At 43.1% G+C, this 23,973-nt stretch overlaps 1 protein-coding gene across 15 annotated transcripts in view; it reads left to right on the top strand.

The window, feature by feature from the left end:
* The window catches only part of Cyld (CYLD lysine 63 deubiquitinase), a 142,844-nt gene that overhangs the window by 52,936 nt on the left and 65,935 nt on the right, over window positions 1-23,973 (top strand). For 10 of the 15 annotated variants that reach the window (XM_047527742.1, XM_047527739.1, XM_047527744.1 and 7 more), the window contains 6 exons: window positions 3,200-3,332; window positions 4,348-4,456; window positions 5,287-5,405; window positions 5,671-5,887; window positions 7,571-7,772; window positions 20,943-21,410. In XM_047527742.1, coding sequence (XP_047383698.1) covers window positions 3,200-3,332; window positions 4,348-4,456; window positions 5,287-5,405; window positions 5,671-5,887; window positions 7,571-7,755 — 763 coding nt within the window. In that variant the 3' untranslated portion in view covers window positions 7,756-7,772; window positions 20,943-21,410. Of the gene's footprint in view, window positions 1-3,199; window positions 3,333-4,347; window positions 4,457-5,286; window positions 5,406-5,670; window positions 5,888-7,570; window positions 12,156-20,942; window positions 21,411-21,919; window positions 22,035-23,973 lie in introns of those variants that run through there. The other 5 variants (XR_007105356.1, XR_007105357.1, XR_007105355.1 and 2 more) reach the window with 3 other exon arrangements.

Below are 23,973 nucleotides of genomic sequence, written 5' to 3'. Positions count from 1 at the left end.
TGAGGGTTTCTGTTTTGATTTTTTTTCAGAATCTCTATCTCCTTATTAAGGTGATCTTTCACTTCCTGTATTTCCTTTCTGATATCACTACTTACATTGTCCTTTATCTCACAGATTAGCTTATATACATTGTAAACTCCTCTGACATTTCTTCCACTGTGCTGGTGATGAATTCTATTATTTTGAAGTATTTTGGTTTATTTGGGTGATTTGCTCCCCTGATTTTTTATGTTTCTTGTGTGTCTACCCATCTAACATTATGGATCTGAGGCAGTAGAGTTTCCTTAAAGGTTTTTAGCACCTCACCATTTAGGGGGAAACAGATAATAACAGTAACAGAAATGATATGATCAGTTTTTGCCTATAATAAAACAGTAAGTTTGCAAAAGGGTTTGCAATCTGAATGATTGACAGGGAGAGAACAGAAGTGATGTAGGATGTGATGATTATGAGGGAAGAAGAGAAAGGCTAGAAATAAAAAAATTAAAGGAAGAGTGAAAGAGAACAATAGTGATTGGCTGTTAGGAGAGGAAAAGAGAGAAAGAGATTCAAGGGAAACAGGTAAGTGAGAGAAAAAATATAAAGTAAAAATTTTAAAAATTAAAAATAAAAAATAAAAGAACATAAAAATAAAGTATAATATACTGATCAAATTTCCTGGGCCTCAAAAAACTGATCCTTGAACAATAACTGGTCTCAAAAATGCTAGAAATGAGAAAAAGAAAAAAATATGTATAAATGTTCATGAATCATTGAGGTCACAATTAAGCAAAGAAAAGAAAAAAGGAGAGAGAGAGAGGAAAAAAGATCTCAAGGAAAAGTTAAATAATTGTTTCTGTTGCAGTTCAAAAGATTCTCAGCTTCCCTTTCAGCAGTTAAGTGGGGTTGTCTGGAGTTTGTTTGCTGGCTCCACCCTCATGGTAGGGTTGCTAGAGGGAGAGAGGTATTCCTGTAGATGGAACTCCTGGAGGGGGACTTAGGCTTAGGTAGACTCCAGGCTCTTCAGTGGATGCCATTAGTATGGAGATTTTAAATCGGTGCACCTTCAGGGCCCAGGAACAGCTGATCCATGCAGGAAGACTGCACCCCGGGAACTCCCTGGGTTCCAACTTGTGTGGTCGAGTAACAAATTTTTATTCTACTACATCACTATGGACCCCAGATTTCCTGGTCTTGGATTCAGTCTCCAAACTCAACCTCTCCTGCCTTCACTGTATCAAATTCTCGGCCAGACTCATCTCTCCCAGCCAGTTCTGCAAGCTGCCTGATTGGAGAGGGAGGAGGAGAGCTGGGTATGTTTCTGTGACCAGTTGTCCCCTGTGTAAACTCTCTCCACCTTTGGTTTTCTGCTGGTCACTGAGGCACACTCTATGTTGCACAGTGTGGGTTTGCCAGGCCTGTATTTTGGGCCAGACGTGGGTTTGACAGGAATCAGTCCCTAAGCCACAGCTGCAGAATTGTGCCTTCCTCTGTCTTCTGCATGTTGCCAGGAGAGATGCAGTTTCTTTCCTGGACAAGGCTACGGTGCAGCGCACCTTTCAGTTTAGTCGGCAGTGTCTTTGATCTCTAAACTCTCAGTACCCGGACACACCTTAGACCTCCTAAAAAGGTGGGTTCCTTTAATTCTCTTACCCTCCACTGTGCTTGTGGAGAGACCGCTCTCACGGGAGTGGCAGCAGCTGTGGCGCTGGGGAGTACTTGTTTATTTTGTTATATCCAACCTCCTGAGTGCCCAATCCGCTTTGAGTGTCCAGTATTCAGTTCCAGTAAAGCACCCCCCTTTTCATTCACCCACTTTACTGAGAAGCTCCCTGTCTGCTTTCTTGTTTTCATGCCACAGAGCAGCCAGGAAAGCAACCTGCTCCATTCTGCCATCTTGAAACCTCCGATTTCTAGTTCTTTTAACTGATCACCACCTCTATTTTCAGCTTTCTTAGTTTCCTGTCTTTTTTTTTTTTCTGTTAGCTATTAATTTTTCCATGCTTTTTGACTTTCACAGGAAAAAATATAGGGACAACATGACTATCAGGTTTTCAGGTTATCATCTATTCTTATTGTTGTGGATTCTCCAAACTTTTCTGCCTTGTTACCAAATAAATTTTGTTTATTTGGGGGCCTAATTTGCTTTGGGAAACAGAAGATTTCTTTATTTTTTCCTTTCAGTATTGGGGATTGGACCCAGGGTGCACTATCACTGAGCTACATCTCTAGCCCTTTTTGTTTTTATTTTGAGACAGGGTCTCACTAAGTTGAGAAGGCTGGTCTTGAACTTTTGATCCTCCTACTTCAACCTCCCCAGTTGATGAGATTATAGGATTGTGCCAACCTCTTCTACCTGGAAGTGGAAGGTTTCTGCAGACTGGTCTCTGAATTGCTTTATTATGAAGACTATGTTAATGTTTTTCATTAAAATTTTTGAAATCTAGATATGTATCTAGATAAAAACAGTCTGACACTAAGCTAAAAAATTCTGCTAAAAAAGTTAATAGTAAACATTATTAGTCCTTTTGATAGATTTAGTCTTATAGATTAATGGCATTCTGTAGTAAAATATTTAGAAAGGAAAATGTTCAATATAAGGATTCTACTGTGGTTGGCATATTGTGTGTGCTTACTTGGCATTTGTTGAATAAATGAGTGACCCTCTAAAGAGTCAGCATGCTCCAGCAGAAAGAATGCTTTTAAGCAGTTGCTAGGACCCCTGGGTGTCATACCGTCCTCTGCTTTTGATCTACTGGGAAGTTGATATTCTTATGCATTAAAAAAATAAAAAAAAGAAAAGTTTTGTCTAGAAGGTTTTCTAAGAGTCTTTCTTAGGCATATAAGAATTTCTTTTCCTGTTTTAAGCAGTAAGTGTAGTTTGCTCCATGCTATATTTGGATGGTGAAATTGAACTAATTGATTTTAGCTTCTGGTTACTGTTCACACAGTTTCTTTACTGGAGATATTATTCCATGATTTTTCTCCTGATAACCAAGAGAACTTTTCAATATGTAACTAAAATAAGAAATCATTTAAAGGTCTGCATTAGAACATTGAATTATATCAACCGGGTTGTCTTTTCCCTGTTGTCAGGACTACCCAAAGCCACGCTGTCAGTTTCACATTTTTCTGTTCTTAAATTCTGTTGGAATGACTTTACATTTTGAATTAAGCATGTGACAATAAATATTACATATTTTTTTCTGCATGTTCTTAGATCAGCAGGTCAAAAAGTACAAGATTGTTACTTCTATCAAATTTTTATGGAAAAAAATGAGAAAGTTGGCGTCCCTACAATCCAGCAATTGTTAGAATGGTCTTTTATCAACAGTAACCTGAAATTTGCAGAGGTTAGTGATACCCACTCACTGTGTTTTATGTGATTGGACTCTTAAGACTACTGGTAGATTGAGCATCTGTTGATCTTAACTGAGAATAGTTTGAAACACGCTTTATTAAAAATCACAAATTTTTTAAAAAGTACATTATTTCAACTTTGTCCTTATAGAAAATTCTTTAGATTTAAGATTGAACTTTTTAGATTTTTTTTTTTTTTTTTTTTTTGTGCAGTGCTGGGGATCAATCAAACCCAGGGCCTTATGCTTGCAAGGCAAGCACTCTACCAACTGAGCTATCTCCCCAGCCTGAACTTTTTAGATTTTTGTTACCAAAATAATGAAGCTAATTTGTAACTTGAATACTTTTAAATAGTTTAATGCAAAGAAAGATGATTTTTTAAAAATAATTGTCATTTTACCCAAGTGTATTATCCAAATTTATCAAAAAGGAATGTTTATTTTCACCCTTCATTAGGAAGCAGTGTCAAAAAATTTATTTACATTGGTTTGTTAATGAACAAGTGATATAAATTTTTTTTACTATGAATATCTTTATGATTTCAGTAATGTGTGCTATGGCTTATTTTTTATTGTATTCCACTGAAGAGATGTTTTGATAAAATCTTAATGGCCATGATTATTTACTTTTAGGTAATCTCATCCTTCTGAAGACTGTTTCTGTGTTATATTTGCAAAAATACCTTTCTAAACCCTTTATTAAATATAAACCTAGAGTAAAATGGCACTGTGGTCATTGTATTATTTGGGACCTGAGGTTGTTGAACATAACCTCGATGTGTTGGTGTGTCTTGTGACTGGGGACTACTTGAAGACTTGTGGCTGGTTTTTTGCTACTCTGAGTCCGCTCATGTATGGGTCACTCCACATTCACCTGTGCATCCAGTTTCCCAGGCCAGCAGCATGGCAGCCACAGCCAGTGCTTGGTTTGACAGTTAGGACTATTACAGTTTCATAGGAGAACATTTTTTTAGTGTTTTGATTTCTAAAAATATGTATTTTTTTTAAGGCACCATCATGTCTGATTATTCAGATGCCTCGATTTGGAAAAGACTTTAAACTATTTAAAAAAATTTTTCCTTCTCTGGAATTAAATATAACAGATTTACTTGAAGACAGTAAGTATAAGATTTTTGTTTGTTTGTGTTTGTTTGTTTTCCTTTTTAAGAAACTTTCAGGTCATTCTCATTAGTGGTGGATATACTACTTCTAAAAGATAATTCAGAATCTGAAGAAGTTGGACATACTAAGCCAGGAATTTTAGTTCTGGAAATTTATTTCAAAAATGTAAGGAGAGATGGAAGTAACATATTATATACAGATATGCTTATTGTCATATGATTGAGAAATTAGTACCAACCTAAATATTAATATGAGGGAAGTAGTTAAATGAATTGTATATCCATACAATGAAATTGGCCATTAAAATTATTTTTGCAGACCAATGTGTTTGCAAATGGTCATGGTGTAGTATCAAGTGAAAAGGCAGGTACATTAGTTTCTACAAGAGGAGCCTATGCAGATAGGCATCTATAGAACACCACCCACGTGCAGTTTTGTGACTATTCAGATGTAAAATTATTAGAGAAAATTCTTAATAATATCAACAGTGGTTATCTTTTGCCAATTAAAATGTAGATGCTTTCAGTTTTCTTCTTCACATGTCTTTGTATTTTTGAATTTTCATCAAAGAGTGTTTTATAATTAGACAGGAAAACACCCTAGAATATATTATTTTTTTAAAAATGTTATTTGGCTAAAGAAAATGTCTTTTAAGATATTCCAAATCCAAGAAAATCTAGTTAAAGTTTAAGAGGATGGGAGAGCGAGCAACTTTTTGAAGCCCTCAACATTATCTTCTTTAAAGTACAGTTCCTTGTAATATTTTTCAAGAAAGAATGCATTTTTTAAAGGCCCCTGCGCTCCCTTCCCTCTCTCGGTACTTCAGCTCCCAGGCAGTGCAGGATCTGTGGAGGACTTGCAATGTACGAGTGTAGAGAGTGCTACGACGACCCCGACATCTCAGCCGGGAACATCAAGCAGTTCTGTAAAACCTGCAACACTCAAGTAAGTCTGCCTGCCCTTCATGGATGTGCAACAGTAAGTATTTGCAGTCGAAAACAGATTTCAGGTTTCAAATAGTCTTTTAAAATCATAATTAACTTTAAAAATCCACAATAGAATGATATTGTTTTTGTCCCTTCTGTTGACTTGATAGATGTCTGTGAAGCACTTGGTTGCTGTTTGTAGGGTTGTCTCAGGAAAGGTGGATCCATCACTGGAAACAAGGAGTTAGGTGCACTCATGGCGTTCTTCTCATGGTCAATTGTAGGTCCACCTTCATCCCAAGAGGTTGAATCACAAATATAACCCAGTGTCACTTCCCAAAGATTTACCTGACTGGGACTGGAGACATGGCTGCATCCCCTGCCAGAAGATGGAGTTATTTGCTGTTCTCTGCATAGAAACAAGCCACTATGTTGCTTTTGTGAAGTATGGGAAGGACGATTCTGCCTGGCTCTTCTTTGACAGCATGGCTGATCGGGATGGTATTTAAAAAACCTTTCTTCCTCATGTGGCAGCCTTTTACTTTGCAGGGGGATGGTTCATAGTGGGTTAGCCTCATTTGAGTTATAAGATACTTTGTGAGAAAATTCTTTCAAGAATATGTTGGTGACACAGAAGCGTTAACAGCCCTGCTGCCTAAACTAAGGAATAATATTATTGTAATAATTTGACATGCATATGCCCTGTATTAAAGAATCTTAATATTCTTATTTTAGGGCTGAAAGATTTTACTTTTTGTTCCTCTCATTTTTTAATAAACCTAGTAACCATTTATTGAGCATGTCAAGTTCTCTGGGAGTACGTTAGTCATTCTATTGAAGTTCTTGCAAGAGGGGAGCAATTGCAATTTTTTTGATATGAAAGCTGAATTTTCCCTTTCCAGAAGAAATGAGATTGACCAAATTATGTTGTTATATTCTGTGAATGTACGAATTTGTAACAACAGATCCCACTATTATGTACAACTATGATGTATCAATAAAAATGTGGGGAAACAAAGAAAATTGAGTTTTAGGGTTCCCTAAAGTTGCACAACTTGTGTCTAACTGAGTCTTTATGATCTCATGATTATAGTTTTTGACCCTACAGTATGTTGTCTTCCAGATGGCACAAGTTAAAAGCAGGAGTAAATGCCCTCTTTGGGAAAGTAAACCCATTCTGTATGTACCATGTCTCATCCTGAAATGGGAGAGGAAGTGCTCTTTGGGGTCATTTGCTAGGATGTCCATCCAGTCATTATTCAGTACATGCCAGAGTGCCAGAGACCGGATGAGGTGTCTGGAGTGAAGTAGTTGTCACAACAGCTGCCAGCTACTTGTCTGGAGCCTACAGGTCCATGATCCTGGGCAAGGTCGTTTGACCTCCAAGTTCCTCCATTCTTCTTCTTACCCCCCAGTTTTCCTTTAACCACTCTCTCAAGCCCTAGTCCCCATCTTCTGGTGGCTTTCTAATAACCTTAGATGCTCCTAGTGAGAGCCTCGTGACCAGAAACCCAAGCTCTAGACCAAGAATTTTCAGCTCTAGAGTACCTGAAGGGTGCAGCCAGCCCCTCTGTAAGGGCTTAAAAGTGTGACTCAAAAGCATAGGAAAAGTCACTGGGAGAGTGTTTTTTTGTTTTTTTGTTTTTTTAAAGACTGGAGGGCTTTTCCCGAATCAAAGGGCGTCAGAGCATCTTCATGCACAGATTGATGATATGTAAAACAAACTGTACTAGAGGTGTGCAAATACATTTTTAAAACTTAGGGAAATGTTATCGTGCTCAAAATTGGCCAGTCTCTTGGTGAGCATGCCAGGTGCTCATGCCTGGGAGGGTTATGGAAATGTGAAGAGCTGAACGCTGTGTGTGTGCGTGTAGATTGCATTAATCCCTGAATGACAACTGCCTAGGAGAGAATCCTGGAAATTAGGTTGTGCCCTCTTTTCAGAATACATGTGCTTTTACCAATTTCATTCATTTGTGGTCCCAGAATCCTTTCAGATGCTGAGATGAGAAAGCTGTCACAAGTTAAAGGAGCTTTAACTTCTAGAAATCAGAAGTTGAGTAAGGTCTTCAGATGCTGAACATCAGCCTGTGCTCTATTCTAGGACACTTAGCTTGTTTTGGCAGGGCAGGGAGGGTCTAGAACTTCACTGCCTTAAGAGTTCTTTCTTTTTCCTTCTCCTAGGAGGTCAGAATGGCTTCAACATTCCTCAAGTGACGCCCTGCCCGGAGGTGGGAGAATACTTGAAGATGTCTCCGGAGGATCTGCATTCCTTGGACTCCAGAAGAATCCAAGGCTGTGCACGCAGACTTCTTTGTGATGCATACATGTGCATGTACCAGAGTCCAACCATGAGCTTGTACAAGTAGCTGAGTCATCCGGAGAGGTGAAGAGACTGCGCGTACATTCCAGGGTTGCTCCTGCTCGCTGGGGCTTCTGTTCAGCGTCCATTGCCGGCAGTGGGCGTCTTTGTGGGGATGGTCTTCAGAAAAGGATTTGTGTGTTTCCAAACCAACTGCTTTTGTGTTACTGAAGTATTTAATAAGAAGCATTTTGCACTCTAGAAAGTACATTTGTGTTGGTTTTTTAAGAAGTCTAAATGAAGTTATTATTACCTGAAGCTTTAAGTTAAGTGCATTGATCATATGGTATTTTTTGGAAGCATAAAATTTTAATTGTGACAGTTTAAAAACCTATTTTAGTCCATTGAGAATGTAAATAAATGTTTCTTCTTTATGGACCAAGGATATGAAATCATTTTTCCTTTGTAGCTAACAGATGCCTTGAGGAAGAAATAATTTTGTTTTATTAAGAGTCTACTTTCAATCCAGTTGTTAAAGATGTACTGAGTTTGACTTGTTAACTCTTTCCTATACAGTGCTGATTCTTGCATGTCTGCAATCTGCTGAGTTTCTGTGTTTCTGCAATAGTGGTCAGAAAAATACTGAAATTCCTTTAATGGCGTTGTTTTCTATTTGTTCTGTTTTTGAGATCAGTGAGTGATTTTGTCATAAAATGTCCATTTTTGATGTGATTTTCTTGGAGGATTTGAGTAGTCCAGTTGAAGCTCTTCAGTCATAGGAATAACTGTCAATTAGCAGGGTGCATGTCTGTGTGTGAGTGTGTGTGTGTGTGTGTGTGTGTGTGTGTGTGTGTGTGAGTGATTCTATTTTATGAAACAGGGCATGGTAAATTTTATGAAAGGATTGGAATGATAAGTAAATGATATATTTCTGTGCAATTATATAGTCCATAAGAAAATAAAATTGGCATATAGAATTACTCATTAACATTTCCCCAGAGACATTATTAGATATGTAAACCTTTATTATTTTAAATAAGAGGTTATTTTAAATAAACCTCTATTATTTTAAATAAGAATTATTTTAAGTATGATCAGTCAGACTTAGTTTGGTTTGATTTCACTTGAGATAATGACAGTTATTAATCATATTTTATTGCAAGGTTAGCAGCAGCTTTATCCTCCTTCTGATTAATTAAATAGAAAATGGATGTTTTCTTAGGTACTCTCCATAGTGTGTGTAGACCACAGTGGATGTTGTAGACTAGAACAATAGATTATAAATGTTAATACTGTGGAATGTGTATTCTCTGAGTGTTTTTTGTGGTATTTGTCTTTCTGGGATAACTTCCTTTTTTTGCAGAAAGACAGAAAAGATGTCATATATATAGCAAATGACTTTTAAAATACTTAATGTCAAAAAAGTGGAGTCTTCACAAACCATGCAGTTAGTTATTTTTAAAGGTACTTTACCTTTTAGTTTTATCATTCCATTTTGCTAGTGTTCATCAGCTTTATAAATCATAAGAAGGTACAGAATCTCTCTCATTTCTTAATGAAAATGTAGACACATTTTGTACCAGGCTTTGTACAGCTGTGTGCTTAGGTCAGGGTGAGGTGGTGACTGGAGGAGCACAGAGGTGAGGGTTTCCGCAGGCTGGCCTGCCGACATCACCCTTGGCATGAGTGAGGGTCGTGGAATGGCATCCACGCTGTCTTCTAGCTCTGACCATCTTGAGTTCAGTCACCCTGTAGCAATTGGCATTTAATGAAAAAATGGAGCCTGTCAGCATGATTTGAAAGGTCATGATTCTGGAAGAATGGGTAGGAATCTCTATCTGGGTAAGATTGGATTTAACAACTACCGTTGAAAATCCAAGCTGAGGAAGATCGAGTGCAAGGTAGAAGACTCAAAGACTTGTTTGGGTGCTTGCATGGTTTCATGGCTTGGTCGTGGAGGCTCCTTTAAGTGGGAATGCCCTTAACCACGAGGCCAGCTGGGGCACTTCTTCCGTTACCTGTCCCTTCCCTTCTCATCCTTCTTGTTTCTTGTGTTGGCAGACATGGTTTGTTAGGGGTACAATCAGGGCTGGACTCCAGGGCATAGATGGCTGATATGTCTATTGATTTATTTAACTTTCAGTCTTAAGTCCCTTTTAATATTTCCTTAAACATTAAGTGTTTTAATTATCCTTTTTCTTTTCAGATGTACATTCAAAATTACAATATAGCAGAATCACTTCCTTTATAACATGGTTCATAATCTATAGTTGCAATTAGAAAATATAACAAATCATGTTCCTCCACCTCCAAATAAATATGTGTGTGTGTGTGTATGTGTGTGTGTGTGTGTGTGTGTCTGTCTGTTTATAGAAGGGGAAGAGAGAGAGAGAGAGAGAAGCAACCATGTTAATAATATAGAGACTAAGTGTATCCCATTCCTCATTATCAGCTTTATAAAGGAGTCTGACTCCATCCATAAAAGAATGTCTCCTAAGACTGGGAAAACACAGAAACAGTTACAAAAATCAGCATAATATAGTCGTTATAAGAATTTTCTCCTTAGAACAGTTTAGAATTTTTGTAACTTGTATTTGTCAAATGCTTAGGTAAATGACCAGGTTCTTCCTATCCTTTAGTTACATTTATGTATTTTCATATATGTCATTTGAGAATAAGCATGAGACAGTGATTACTCTTATGGCACTTGTATTGTCACTCAAATTCCTGGTTATTTAAATGTGTCCTCTTCATAAATCCAGGAGTTACTCCCCTGCTTGACTGGATTGGCTGGATCTCAATATCCATCTAGGTCCTTTTGTATCTATTTGGATGACTGGAGACAGAGATGTGAGTGCAGTATTCAACATGAGGCCTTAGTTGAGTGACTGCCATCAACAGTATTTTGGAACATTGATTTGATGCCTAGGATTGTGTCACAGGGCACGTGAGGCCCAGTCCCTGCCCCCAAACAGCTTGTCATCTAATTTCAGCAGCAGAACAACTATTAATTATTGCTTAACTTAAGTTTGAGGGTTGTAGGGACGCTTTGGGAGACAATGTGGTGTGACAGGCAAGTAGAAGACTAGGGGACAAGAGACCTGGGTTCTTTCTCTGTTCTTGATCTGTAGCCTTAGACATCCTGACTTCTTGAGCTTTAGTTTCTTCCTCTGGATAATGAGGTGATTAGGCTATTGAATTTTATAGGGAAAAATTTTTTAAAAAAGTTCCAAGGTTTCAGGCCATGCCTGCTGGATCTTACTCCTCATGCCAGGGCTGTTGTTTGAAAGCTCACCATTGAACCTGATGACCAGGTGACCAGTCAGGTTGGAAATCACTGAAGTGGAAGACCTCAAAGGTCCCTTATCTTTTTGTGATTATGGGATCATATAATGCTGTCGTATTACTTATTCTACATAAATGTGAGTAATTGAATATTAATCATATTTATCAGTGTTTACATATGGGCTTATATAAGAAATGCATTTTAGTGTGTGTACCTCAACCAACTATTTCCTAGGGTTTTAGCAATCTTTGGAACATAAGTCTTAAAAGCATATCTGATGTTATTTATCTGGACATTTTCCTTTAATTTTATTTCTTTAGGGGAAATTGAGGCTCTGGGAGCCAAAGAAATAGAAAAACAAAATTCTCATGTGAAGTTAAAAGCAATTACATCATTTCTTGCTATCTGCTACTTTATGATGAAAATTTGAAAATTACATGGGAAGATTTTCCTCTGGGGCAAAGGGTCCTTTTATTATAAAGTAGTATGTCCTTGTTAAAATAGGAGAGGCATACGACCACCTTCCCTAAGGGTTGTGATATAGACAACGCCACTAATTCTCAATCATTGAAAACCTTTGCATTCCCTAAAACAAGTGTGTGGGGTCTGGAGGGAAAGAGGATGTTAAAGTGGAAGCCAGTGTGCAACCAAAGGGGTAAGGAAGGATGAAGGTGAAGCCCTCATAGAAGATGTGCACGGAGAGAGACACAGGAAGGCAGGGTTTCTGTGGCTCTCCAGATTGTCCCTCTTGTCTAGACTTTCTCTAGACTCCAGAGAGTGAGGCTTCTGCAGGGCACTTGTCTCTCCCTTGTCCTCCCTTAGTTGTCTACTGTGGGAAGAACAGGAGGTAGGAGAGCCTCTTCCGCTTACTCTAAATCCTGAATGGTTTCCCTTGAGTCAGAAAACAGTGGTGTGCCAGGTGCGGTGGCGCATGCCTATGATCCCAGCAACTCAGAGGGCTGAGGCTGGAGGGTTGCAAGTTCAAAGCCAGCCTCAGCAATTTAGCAGTCTCAGCAATGTAGTGAGACCCTGTTCCAAAATAAAAAGAACTGGAGATGCAGCTCAGTGGTAAAGCTCCCCTGGGTAAATCCCCAGTGCCAAAAGAAAAAAAAAAAAAAGAAAAAATAGCAAAGAGCTGGCAGAGAAATAAGAGTCATCCTTCCCAATCATGGTAAATGCAGGAGTTTAGCCAGTATACTCAAGAGCCTTACTGGGTTTCCTGGGCCTTGGGCCAGTGATGGAGGAATCATCCTTCTGAGCACCATAGCTTCAAGTACAAGTTTCTTCTGCTCTTAAATACTGTCCTCTTCCACTATTTATTCAAGAGGGATTGTGCTGGCCACCCAGCTGTCTTTGGTTTTAAATTATAAAATGGTCTTGAACTGTGGAATTTTAACACTGGAAAGTCTTAGCATCATACTGCAAGCATTCATTTAAGCCCCGAAACTTCCCTGGGTTGTCATGGTTATTAGCAGGTTGATGCAAAGGAGCATATTTGTCCTGCATTTCCATTTCTAGTATCCTGTTCAACATTTTTTTTTGCCTGAAGAATGTCCTATATTTATGAAAATATTCTTTAAGAATAACATCACATAAAATATCCCTTTACTATCAGATTGCTCTGATTTAGCCTTAATTTTGTTAAATTTTTTAGAGATGAATGAAGTGCTGCTGTGGAAAGAAATGTACTATATAATATTTCTGTATCATTAAAATGAAATTTTTATGGTTCCTTTTCCTTGACTTCTTTGGGGAATGGTTATGGGTGATGAGAAGGCTGGAATTAGGTCTCTGTGACGTCATCCGTGTCTGCTACAGTAGCAGCATGGCAGATTCCCCTGGAAATGCTGCACCTGGGCACGGCTGTCTTCATCCAGCCTCTGCCGTTGTGATAATTGTTTTAGAAACCCTCACGTGCTCATCCTATTCTGGGAGACATGCCCGGGCGTCAGGAGTTGTGTGGTTTCTTGATCTAGCTTGGCATTTCCAAGCTCTGATCCTGTTTGAAACTCAGTTCCACCAGCCTCCAAGCCACTCCACCAGCCGTGTTTCCCCCGTGTCATGTCACCACCCACGGACATGGCACAGAGCTATTTACTGTGGAGCAGTGTGTTCTGGTCCCCATAGCCACTAAGGAGGCAATTGGGGGCTTTACCTTTATAGTACCCAGAGGAATGGTCACATGACATTACAGGAACTGAGATTTCACTTGGATCTTTTAGGCAACAATACAATAAATCTCCCTCAGAAATGACTTGGAGGTTATGTCACTTCCTCTGCCAACATGGGAAAGCTAGACTGGTCTTAGTAATCTTGGTATTAACAGTGTAGCCAAGGAGGCTTCTATTAAAAAAAAAAAAAACATAGCTGAATGAACATGCTGATAACAAAACACCACTGATTTTCCTTGTCATATTCAAGGGTTGTATAATTTTGCATTGATTCCCATCTTCCTCTTTGGGTATATTGGTGGGATAGGGATAGTAGCCATGTGCCCATCTGTGGATATGCAGAGTCAAGTACAAATGAGTCCTTGCTAAAGAGAGCTAACCTGTCCAGAGGAACCTCTGGCGCTACCCTGGACCTCTCTTCTGTGCTTGCTCACCCACTTTATCCTTCATTATACCTGAATGGTGTGGGTGCACTGCCCAGAGCAGGGGTTCTTGATCCTGGCTGCAGGTTGAATCCACACAGGGAGACTTCCACGATGCCAGTGCTGTGTCCACTCCAGGCCTCCTAGGATCTCTGATGACGGGGTTAGCAGTGGGCATTTGTCAAAGCTCTCTGTACTAGTCCAGTATGCAGCCGGTACTGGGAACCACTTGTCAGAGAGATGGAGTTTTCTGGGCGAAATAGGATCTACTTCTCATTCCCTGGTGGAACTTTCTGTTCCAATAAGAGAACATGGACAAACTCCAAATGGGAGGTAGGAAATCTATTGTAAAGCTGCTGGCCTTGGAAACATATGGTGGACATGTGCTGGAGACGGTAGAAATGAGTTTGGAAGTAGGATGGACATTTCCGTATTTGTGAAGGGGACTCGGATAAAGATAACTATTTAGGTGTGTCATGAGGAGGCTATTATCTTTGTTCAGGAATATTATCTTTGTTCAGGAAATGTATATACATTTCACATCATAAGCTTTAGTTGTCTTAAACAAAACCAGCCCACCAGGTGGATGACGGAAGGAAGCAGAAGCGACCTGGGGAGGGGCCTGCTTTTGGCAGCCTTTCTCTCCATGCAGAACTGGGGACATTCAGTTTTGGCTGGATTGCCAATGTTGGTAGATGGCTTTGCAAGTGCTGAATTTTACTGAAGGGGAGTCAGTCATTTTTGGGATCTAATTAGGGCAATTAGGTGAGCCAGACGGAACTGGGTATCATGGAAATTGGGTAATTCACACAGCGGAGTGATTCTCATCACAAAATGCAGATAAAATGTGCAAGTCTGTACTCTTTTTGTACTTCACCACTTTCCTAGGGGTTTATGAAAACTCCTGAATTTCAGAGGTCAACATCCCCTTAGAAATAACACCCAAATCTGTTTTAAACATTGCCTTTTTTTTTTGGCGATGCTGGTGATCGAACCCAGGGCCTTGTGCTTGCAAGGCAAGCACTCTACTGACTGAGCTATCTCCCCAGCCCTCATTGCCTTTTTTAGAGGAGGTAGTTTCAGGGTGCATTAGGACCTAAGAGTTGGCCAGGAAATTGATTCTACCTGGCATGCTTCCCTGGTCCCTCTCCAACCATCTGAGACATTGAAAGTGACCTCTGAGGTCTAACCTTGTGGGTGCCAGTTGGTGCTAGGCTGGTCTCACCAGCCTGTGGAATAAATGCGTTCAGGCCTTGGACCACTATGCATGGCTTCTTGGCTGGGGTCTGATTGACCACAGAGGGCAAGGTCGCTCTGGAGTTGTTGAGGGTGGGGTGATGACATGGGGTTGTATGCATTTCACACAAGTGTGTCTGACCATCTTGCTGTCTCTGTAAACTTCAGGCTGTTTTGTTCCTATGCATTTCCAAGCTCTACCTGTAGGCCACCTGTGACAGGTGGGCTGGGCTGTTCCAGGACAGACAGTTTCAGGTGTCTGTCTAGTGGAGCACCTCAGAGAGGCCCTTGAAGCCCATTAGCCTTGGGGTGCTGCTAAGTGTGACAATCAGGTTTCAGGGTGCAGGGAGCCCTGATTTGTAGCCTTTGTTGATTGTGTGGTATAAGTACCCACACCGTGGCTGGTTGCAACTACCAAAGTGACATCTTTGGGAAAAGAGACACAGTAGGATTAACAAACGTGTTCAGAGTTTTCATTGTACAGATTTGGTACACAAAAGTACCTGAGCACAGACCAGGAGTCTGCAAACTGGTGCCTGTGGATCAAACCCAATCTAAGATTTTCAAAACATTTTACTGGAACACAATCATGTCCATTCATTTATGCACTTGCTGTGGCTGCTTTTGCTTTATAAGGGCAGAATACAGAGGATGTGACAGAGACTTTATGGCATGCACAACCTAAAATATTTACTAAGTGACCCTTTACAGGACAACTTATCTTTGGCATAGATAATGGTAAAGTATTAAATACCATTGTCTAAAATACTTATAAAAGAATTAAGTGTAAAAATAATTAGGAAGTAAAGAACTTTGAGTATTTTACTACCTTTGTTTTAAATATAACATTTAATTTTATGTTCATATAATTTAATTTTAATAATGGATGCATTTAAGAACTGGTCCACACATTGCTGAAAATTTAATGATCATGAGCCCTGGGAGCAGCTCCAGTTTGCCACTGACATCATCTCAAGTGTCCCTGCAAGTACTTTTAGGCACTTGATGTTCTTTGTTTCCCATGTCACTTACCCTCTGACCATGTGGGTGTTGCAGGCTCCTCACTAGAAGCCAGGGTCTTCTATGATTCCTTCAGTTCTCTTTCCTTTTCACCTTGATCAGTGCCTGGCACAAAGTAGGTGCTCAAATATTTGCTGAATGAAAGAAGGAGTTCAGCCTTTTGTGAATAGAAGCGGCCACCCCATTCACTATTGTGGATCTGGCCAGAATTAGACCACTGTCTGCATTTCTTTTGAGACAGCACAAGAGGTCCCAGTCTCTGCTTCCCACATAATATTTCCTCGTAGAAGCAGAGACATTGTAGAACTTCTCTGTAAGGCTTTTATGAACTTTAAATGAAACCATGTATGTAAAGTGCTTGTCACAGTGCCTGGCCCTCAAAACCCCTCACTACATGGTAACCATCAGAAGCAGCAGCAGCAGTGGTAATATTGCAATCATGAATTTGAGAGACAGTTGCAAGTCTAATCAACATGTCACTTTCCACCTCTCTTCTGCCTCCATGATCTTATTTTCAGTTTGTGCTCTTTAGATTGTTACTCTTAAGCATCTTGTCCTTCTGAATGCAGCAGCGCCATCTTGTGGTCATTGTAGGTTATGACAATGCCCTATATCCCAGCTCCCAAGTAAGTTAGCAAAGCAGACCCAGGTTTGGGGAGCAGCAGGTGACTTTTAAAAACAAATGTGGCAATCAGGGCTACATGGCAGATTACAAATTATATGCAGGATGGCTTAAACTTTCTCTGTGTCTTTTCAAGACAGCTGATTAGTGGTGTCCATTCCTGCTTGTGACTGTCCTCTCCCACAATTGACTGCCCTTTGTCTCTGTCTCTCCATCTATCTTGAGCTTCTAGTCGCCTTCTACCAACAGCATTTAGAATGAGTTAGTGCCATCTACTGGGCGACTGCAGAAAGGTCAGGTGTGGAGTTCTTTCTGGGATCTGCAGAGAAATGAATTACAAATCTATAGCTTCAGGAGAAGAAAGCAGGTAAATAATAGGACCCTGAAGTCACACCCCTTAAATGGTTCTCATTCCTCATTGTAAGCCTAACAGCTACTGCATTAACTTTCCTACAACTTGCTTCATCAGGATCCCTATATAAAAATCAGCCACACTCTCATCAGTGTTTCTGGAGTGAGCTGTGGATCATCATGGGAGCCTCTGAATCATCCTGGGAGCTTTAGAGACCCAGACTGGGGGGCGTGGCACCAAACCCAATGGCACCAACCTCTCAGGCGGGTCCTGGAATCTGCATTTTGAACACCTCCTTTCCCCCACCAGTGGTCACATGTACACACAGAGGCTTGAGAGCCACTGCCCTAACCACTGCGGTGGTGAGGAGGGTTTTTCATTCAGGAAATCCAGAAGGAGCTTGCATTTGGTAGAAGACCTGCATAAACTGCTTTTTGTGCAAGTGAGAACAGGAACTTTTAGAGAGCCAGGGTACCCATCTTCACTCATTTTGTGGTATGCATTAAGGGACAATGGAACTAAATCCATTGGACCAGGCCTGGCCCATCTCAGGGGCTCCTGCAGGTTCATGAGGCTGCTATTCCTTGCATGAGGCTGGCTGCAGGCCTTCCAGTGCCCATTAACTCTCTCTCATTCCTGCTCTGCTCAGGATGTAGGGGAAGAACTTCCACACCAAGGCTTAGCCTGCTCCTTCTGGGCCGGACTCACCTTGAAGAAGGACAGAGCTATGTTAGAAAGATTCCAGAACTGAAGTCACGACCTTCCTAGGTGACCTCTCTCTCATTCTCAGTTTCTCCATCTCTCACACAGGGAACTGGGACTGAGTCTGCTCTGTCCTATCTCACTGTGACATTCAGGACCTTGGTGCTGTGTGGGTCCCTCCCCAAGTGGCATTGTGGTGGTGTCTGGGTATGAAGTGAGCTCAGATTCCTCCGACTGCTGGCTGCTTTTGGCTTGGTTCTTTCTCAGCCTCTCTTGCCCCTTGACAATTACACACAAATTCTGAGTCACATGGGTGTGCCATATATGTGTGCTTATTTTTAAAAGCCTTAAGGTTTTACCTACCCTGTGACCAGCACTTGTATTGCTAGAAATTTTTTCTAAGGAAATAATGATTATGTGTGTCCAAGATTAGCACATATAAGATTCCAGGCAGAATTATTGATCAAAAGATCAAACTTGGAAGTTAAATGTGCCAGACTTTGCTAAACGATGACCTAGCTGAACTGGGGAGTAGGGAGCATTGACAATTCTTCTAGAACATCATTTCTTAAGGGCATGAGCAAATGTTCATGCAATATAAGGTGAAAAAAAGTGGGATCTGAAAACATATATATCCTAATAGACCTGATTTTGTTTGTAAAAATATTTGTGAATGGACCAAGAAACTTGTTAGCAGGGAGTACATTAACTACAGAGATTACAGAGGCTGCAGATGGTTTTTATGTCTTTATTTTTCTCTTGTCACTGTTATCCAAATTAAAACCAGCGTTTGATTGAATGACAGGGCACGCAGGGAGGGTGGCTGGGCAGGGACCATTTATCAGAAGGAGATAATGGACCCAAGAAAGTTTGTGAGCTGTAAATCAAATACAGTGGAGGTGTTTGGGAGTGTGCAGTGGTAATTTGGAGGTCGTTCAAAAGAGAAGTGCATTTTCATGTTTTGAAAGAGCCCATGTCCTGGCTACCCTGGGAAGCAAGGGCTGTGTCTGGGAAAATGGACGGAAGGCTGGAGGGGGCGTGGCTGGGCTCCTGGAGATCAGTGAGGGCGTGAATGGCAGCTGGTACCCCAGGGTGAGGCAAGAGCTCACCACACCCAAGGGGTGGGCATGGCAGGCGCTGCCAATGGCTGCAATCAACACAAAGCTATCTCTAGATCAGGAGGGCCATTCGGAGGATGGGGATCCTGCAGGGAACAGCATAAAGTGTCAAGATCACATTGGGGAGTGGGAGGCAGCCCAGTGGTGACTGTCACCATGAGGCAGAGAAGGAGGAGGAGGACTGTGTCCCAGTTGGTTTGGTATAAAACACTGGGCCAGGACCACCTGGGGCCTTTCCACTCTGCCCTTCCCTCCGTGTTCAGCTCTCCCTGTCGCTGCCCAGGAGACACCTTAATGCCTCCTCCCTCACCCTGCAGGGGAGGGAATGGAGGGTCTTATTTTGCTGGTGGAGCAACTCAGACCAAAGGAGCTGGGTGGTCTCACCAGTGTGAGCAGCAACCAGACCTGTGCTATGGGGCTCACAGCCTGTGGGCTCAGGAAGTGCACACTGGCTTCCCCAGGGCCAGGCCCTCAGGGCAGGAGCTGAGCTGGCCCTGCCTCTCTGCGGAGGAGGAAAAGGAGAGACTGCAGGGCTCCCCCACCCCAGGGAAATGCACTGCACACTCCCAGCCGCAGGAGCTCGAGGTTCCAGGACAGACTGAGTAAAGGTGGCAGGGACAGTGGAGCAGGGCTGAGGCCGGCTGTGTGCTGGAGAAAGCTGTGAGGGAGAAGGTGATTTGGACAAGGGCTGGGCACACGCAGATAGGCCTGTGGGACCTGGACACCCTGAGCCAGGGACAAGGAAGGAATTGTGGGATAGACTGCTTGAGACAGGAGGCCATAATGGCTTTGAGGACGCTGGGGACAGAGGAAGAGCCAACATAAAAGCTGAAGGATGAGAAGCTTGACAGAAGAGACGGCATCTGCTCACTGGGCCTCAGTTTCCTGATTTGGGGAACATCTGGCCCTGGGGGAAGAACGCCCTGTCTGTGCGCTCTCATCCTTCAGAGCCTCACTTCCATTACCCAAGGGGGAGGCCGAACCCCAGGCAATGCCATGGGTTTGAACAAGGACCACCTGGCTCCAGAGCCTGTCATTGACTCTAAAAAGGGCTGTGGGGTGGGAGTGGGTTGGGGAGGTTGACCGGACGACCCCTCTGCGGCCAACCTGTGCAGAACCGTGGGAAGGGGACCCATCCCACTGTGGCTGGAGTCCAGGCCCTGGGGAGCCTAACTGTGCAGCTTCCTTTCCTTTCTTTGTTTCTGGGATGCGCCTTCTCATCCTAAGCGGCAGCCCTGTGCGGGGCTTGTCTGTACCCGTACACGCTTGCGGCCGTGTTGGATTGACCTCGGGGACTTCCCGGCACCTCCACAGGCTCCCTTTGCTCCCAGATGTCCAGTCATGCTCCTGACCCTGCAATAACTGCCATTTTGACTTGTGTCACCACAGATTCATGTTGCCAGCTTTTGGACTTGATGTAAAGGGAGTCACAGACCTTGCCCCGCTTGTCTGACTCCCATTCACGCTGTGGATGTTGTGTCTATCAAAAGCACTACTTCCTTGCTGGCAGAGCTCTGTGACACTGACACACCATAAGTCATCAGCTCTCCTGCCAATGGACATCTGGGTTGTTCCATTTGGTGGCCCCTGAGCGCGGTGGTTCTGCTGTGGTGGTTCTTGGGCATGTGTTCTGGTGTACACACGTGTGATTTCTACTGCGAATGGAACTGCTGGGTCACCATGCAGGTACACACTGAGCTTCAGTGGACACTTCCAAACAGCTTTCATTTGGCGTTCAGCCATCCAAGCGCTCAGAGGCCACTGCAGCCTTGGTCAAGTGGGCCCGGCTACCTCCGTACTGCACACCTCGGCATCATTTGCACGATGCTGGTTCTGCAGAAATGCGGAATGCAGGAGTTAGGGGGTCATGGTGGTGCTCGCTGAGATTTCACAGGAAGGCCTGGGAGGTTGGGCAGTGTGTGCTGGGGTTGGAATTTCTTTAAGCAGCCCCCACAGGGCAATGTGGGAAGATGTGAGGGTGAAGCTGCAGCTGCAGTGGAGACCCCTGAAGTTAGAGATGCCAGGACCGTGGATTGTTTGCTGAGGGAAGCTGCAGGCAGTGAGCAGAGCCATCCTGAGAGAGGTCCTGGGGGCTGCAGCCAGCAAGGATGTGGGGGCGGGGTTGCCCCAGCCTGGGGAGCTCACTTCACTCTCCCAGGACCCCAGACACCGCAGGGAGCTATAGGAGCTAGAGATTTCCCTCTGGATTTTGGTTGATCTGAGCCTCCCTTTCTGTGCTCCTGTTCCTCTCTTTTGGGATGAAAATGTTCACCCTGTGCCCATTGTGTGTCAGAGGCATGTAACTTTTTCTTTTGATTTTTACAGGTTCTCACAGCTAAGCGTTTGCCTTGGGCCTTGGAGGAGACTGTGAACTTGGACTTTTGAGCCATGCTGGAACTGCTATGACTTTGGGAACTCTCGAAGATAGATGGAATACATTTTGCATTCTAAGATGGACATAAAGTGTTGGGGACCAGGAGTGGAATGTTATGGTTTGGATCTGAAATGTCCCCCAAAGACTTATGATTTAAAGGCCCATTACCCAGCTCATGGTACTACTGGTAAGGGATGAAGTCTTTATGAGATGGGTTCTAGTGGAAGGAAGTTAGATCACGGGGGCATGCCCTTGAAGAGGATATTGGGATATCAGTCTCTTTCTCTCTTTGCTTCCCTGCTATCATGAGGCGAACAGGCCCCTTCTACCATGATATGCTCTACCACCTCAGGCCTAAAGTAATAGGGCCAAGCAACCATGGACTGAAACCTGTGAAACTGTGAGCCAAAATAAATGTTTCCCTTACTAAGTTGATTATCTCAGGTATTTTGTCACAGTAACAGAAAACTGGCTAACACAGATGGGGTTCATCCCTTCAGTTTAAATCTGGAGAATCTGGGGCCTAGGGAGGTAGGTCTGCACCCAGAGGTGCAGGCAAATTAGAGGCAGAGCTGGCTTAGAACCCAGACATGGGGACTCCTACTCATGGTTGGGCCCATTCACACCCTGGAGCGTTGTGTGCCAAGCAACTGGGGCACTAGTGTGGGCCTCCTCCTCTAATGCACACTGGACCTTCCCTAAATGGCAGAGGTGGCCTTTCTCAAACGCTGACCTTCTTGGGCTTCTTGGGCTGCAAGGATTCCAAAGCCTGATAGAGGTGGTGGCCCTGGAAGGGCCTGTCTCGAGCTCCTGATTTTAGCACATCATTCCTCGGCTCCCCAAGCTCTTGCCAACACCTTCCAGGTCTCAGACCGGCACCATCCCCACCTCTCCCTCCTCCTCACTTGCCTACTACTTCCTCCCTCAGGTGACAAGATGGAAGGGATCCAAGACTTTTCCTGCCACTCCCAGGCACTTTCCCGTGCACACAGGACATCCCAGTTTATCTCTGAAACTCCCTGCAACCCACCCTTATCTCCAAGGTAACCTCCACTCAGCTGATGCCACCCCTGGTCTTTATTTCTATCTGCCACTTCCAGTAGCGAGGTTCCCAGAGGGTGAAGACCCTGTTGCCTTATCTCCAGCATGGGGCACCCCAACTCTTAGCCTCCAGCATGGGGCTCCCCAACTCTTAGCCTCCAGCATGGGGCACCCCAACTCTGGGGCTTCCATGTTCGTTGGAAGGTGGGATGAATCACGGAAAACTGCACGGACCCTGGACATCTTTCAGGGCATTTCCAAGACGAATGTTCTTTGGTGCCCATGATGTCTTGGTCAACAGGACTTGTCTCTTCTACCCCCTCATGAAGGGCACCAGAGAAGTCCCTTACCTGTCTCCTACGTGCTACAGAGGAATTTCCCTCTGAGCTCCAGCCTGACTGGAGGAACATGGGGTCAGACTGATGTGGCCTCTGGCTTCCAATGGCAAATACGCCCTGTGATGGTGCTGGTCTGTCTCCACCCCGCTGTCTGAGGACCTGCTGAGCCTTGGGTTTGGGTCACTGTGCCAGTCTCCTCTTGCCAGGCCCCACCTGGTATGTATCAGGGATAGTCGTGTCTGGTCACAGGTAGGTCCACCTCCTTGTGGGCCAATTGCACCTTCATGCTCTGTGGAACCAGCCTGGTGCAGGCTGCCTGGGCTCCGGCCACTCTGTGCTCCTTGACAAGACTTATCTCTTCATGGGCCTCAGTTCTCCACCTAGAAAATGAGGTGTCCTGGGTCATGGCTGTCCAGCTCACTGCGACATGGGGCAGTCCGAAACATAAGGAAGGGAAGGCGTTTGGGGTGGGTAAAGAAGTGTGAGCAGCAAGCTGAGGAAATGCTGATTTTTTAGACAACACCAGAAATTTCTGAGAGGAGTGAGGGTTCTCCATTTGTAAACTTCTGGCGACCTTTTTTCTTCAACACTCTGTGGGCCAGCGGTTCATGAACTGTGGCTCAGACATCCCCTTCTGCCACTCTAAGAGTCCATATCCTTCCCGTCGGGGGCACTGGCTGGTGGCAGCGGGGGTGGGGGACCCAGACACGAGTTCTGCCTGCATGTCACCCCTCCCCAGCACACCAGCTGTCTCGTCCCCAGCGCTCTTTGTAGGACGATCGCCTTCCTTACAGGGAGCCAGAACTAGCATATGAATTTTTGATCAGATTGCCTTTTGAATGAGTTGACTGTCATGAACAACAGGGCAAAGGGCGCCTGCATTGTGTCTTTAACTATAACTGTTCCAATTAATTATGGGTTTAATTAGCATACATCGAGAGCAGCCCCGGAAAATAATACTTCATGGCTTACAGATGCTCTGGCAGCTGAAACACGAAGTGTGATCCCAGGCTGGGGGAGAGATAGTTATTAATAAATTACTCCCATTGTCAGAGACCCTTATTTATATAAATTAGCAGGGGATACATAATCAACTTTAACTGTATAATTTATAATAATTGATTTCATTTTGACTGACCACTAGCCGCTTACCAAATACCCTTGGAAGAAAAATTGCCCTATTAGGGTAAGTTTAATCCTAAACATAGCTAATGAATCCTATTACTTTAAGGTCATATTTGAAGCTTTTGTTAATTGTCAGAACCATTTTAAATTGATTAGAGTTAAATCAAATCAATGTAATGTTTAGAAAAACAATATTTCTAATGGATGAGGCCAGGCTGACCTCGAATAAACATATTTATCAACCGATTCCTGGTGACGAGAAGGGGAACAGCCGGGCCCATAATTCACATTTGTCTATAATATGGGAAATGTCACCAGGCAATTAGTTATGTCAGGTAATGAATAGGGAGCGTGGGGACACCCCTCTGGCAGCTGGGGTGGAAGGGATGGAATGTTCCAGTGGTTCACCTGTGGGTGGCCTCCCCTCCCCCAACCTAAGTGCAGTGCTTCCGGCTTGGTCCTTGGACCATTTCCCAAT

Source organism: Sciurus carolinensis, chromosome 16 (assembly GCF_902686445.1).
Source record: "Sciurus carolinensis chromosome 16, mSciCar1.2, whole genome shotgun sequence".
Classification (NCBI taxonomy): domain Eukaryota; kingdom Metazoa; phylum Chordata; class Mammalia; order Rodentia; family Sciuridae; genus Sciurus; species Sciurus carolinensis.
Note: the sequence above shows the minus strand (reverse complement) of the source record. Positions and strands in the feature narration are given on the sequence as shown.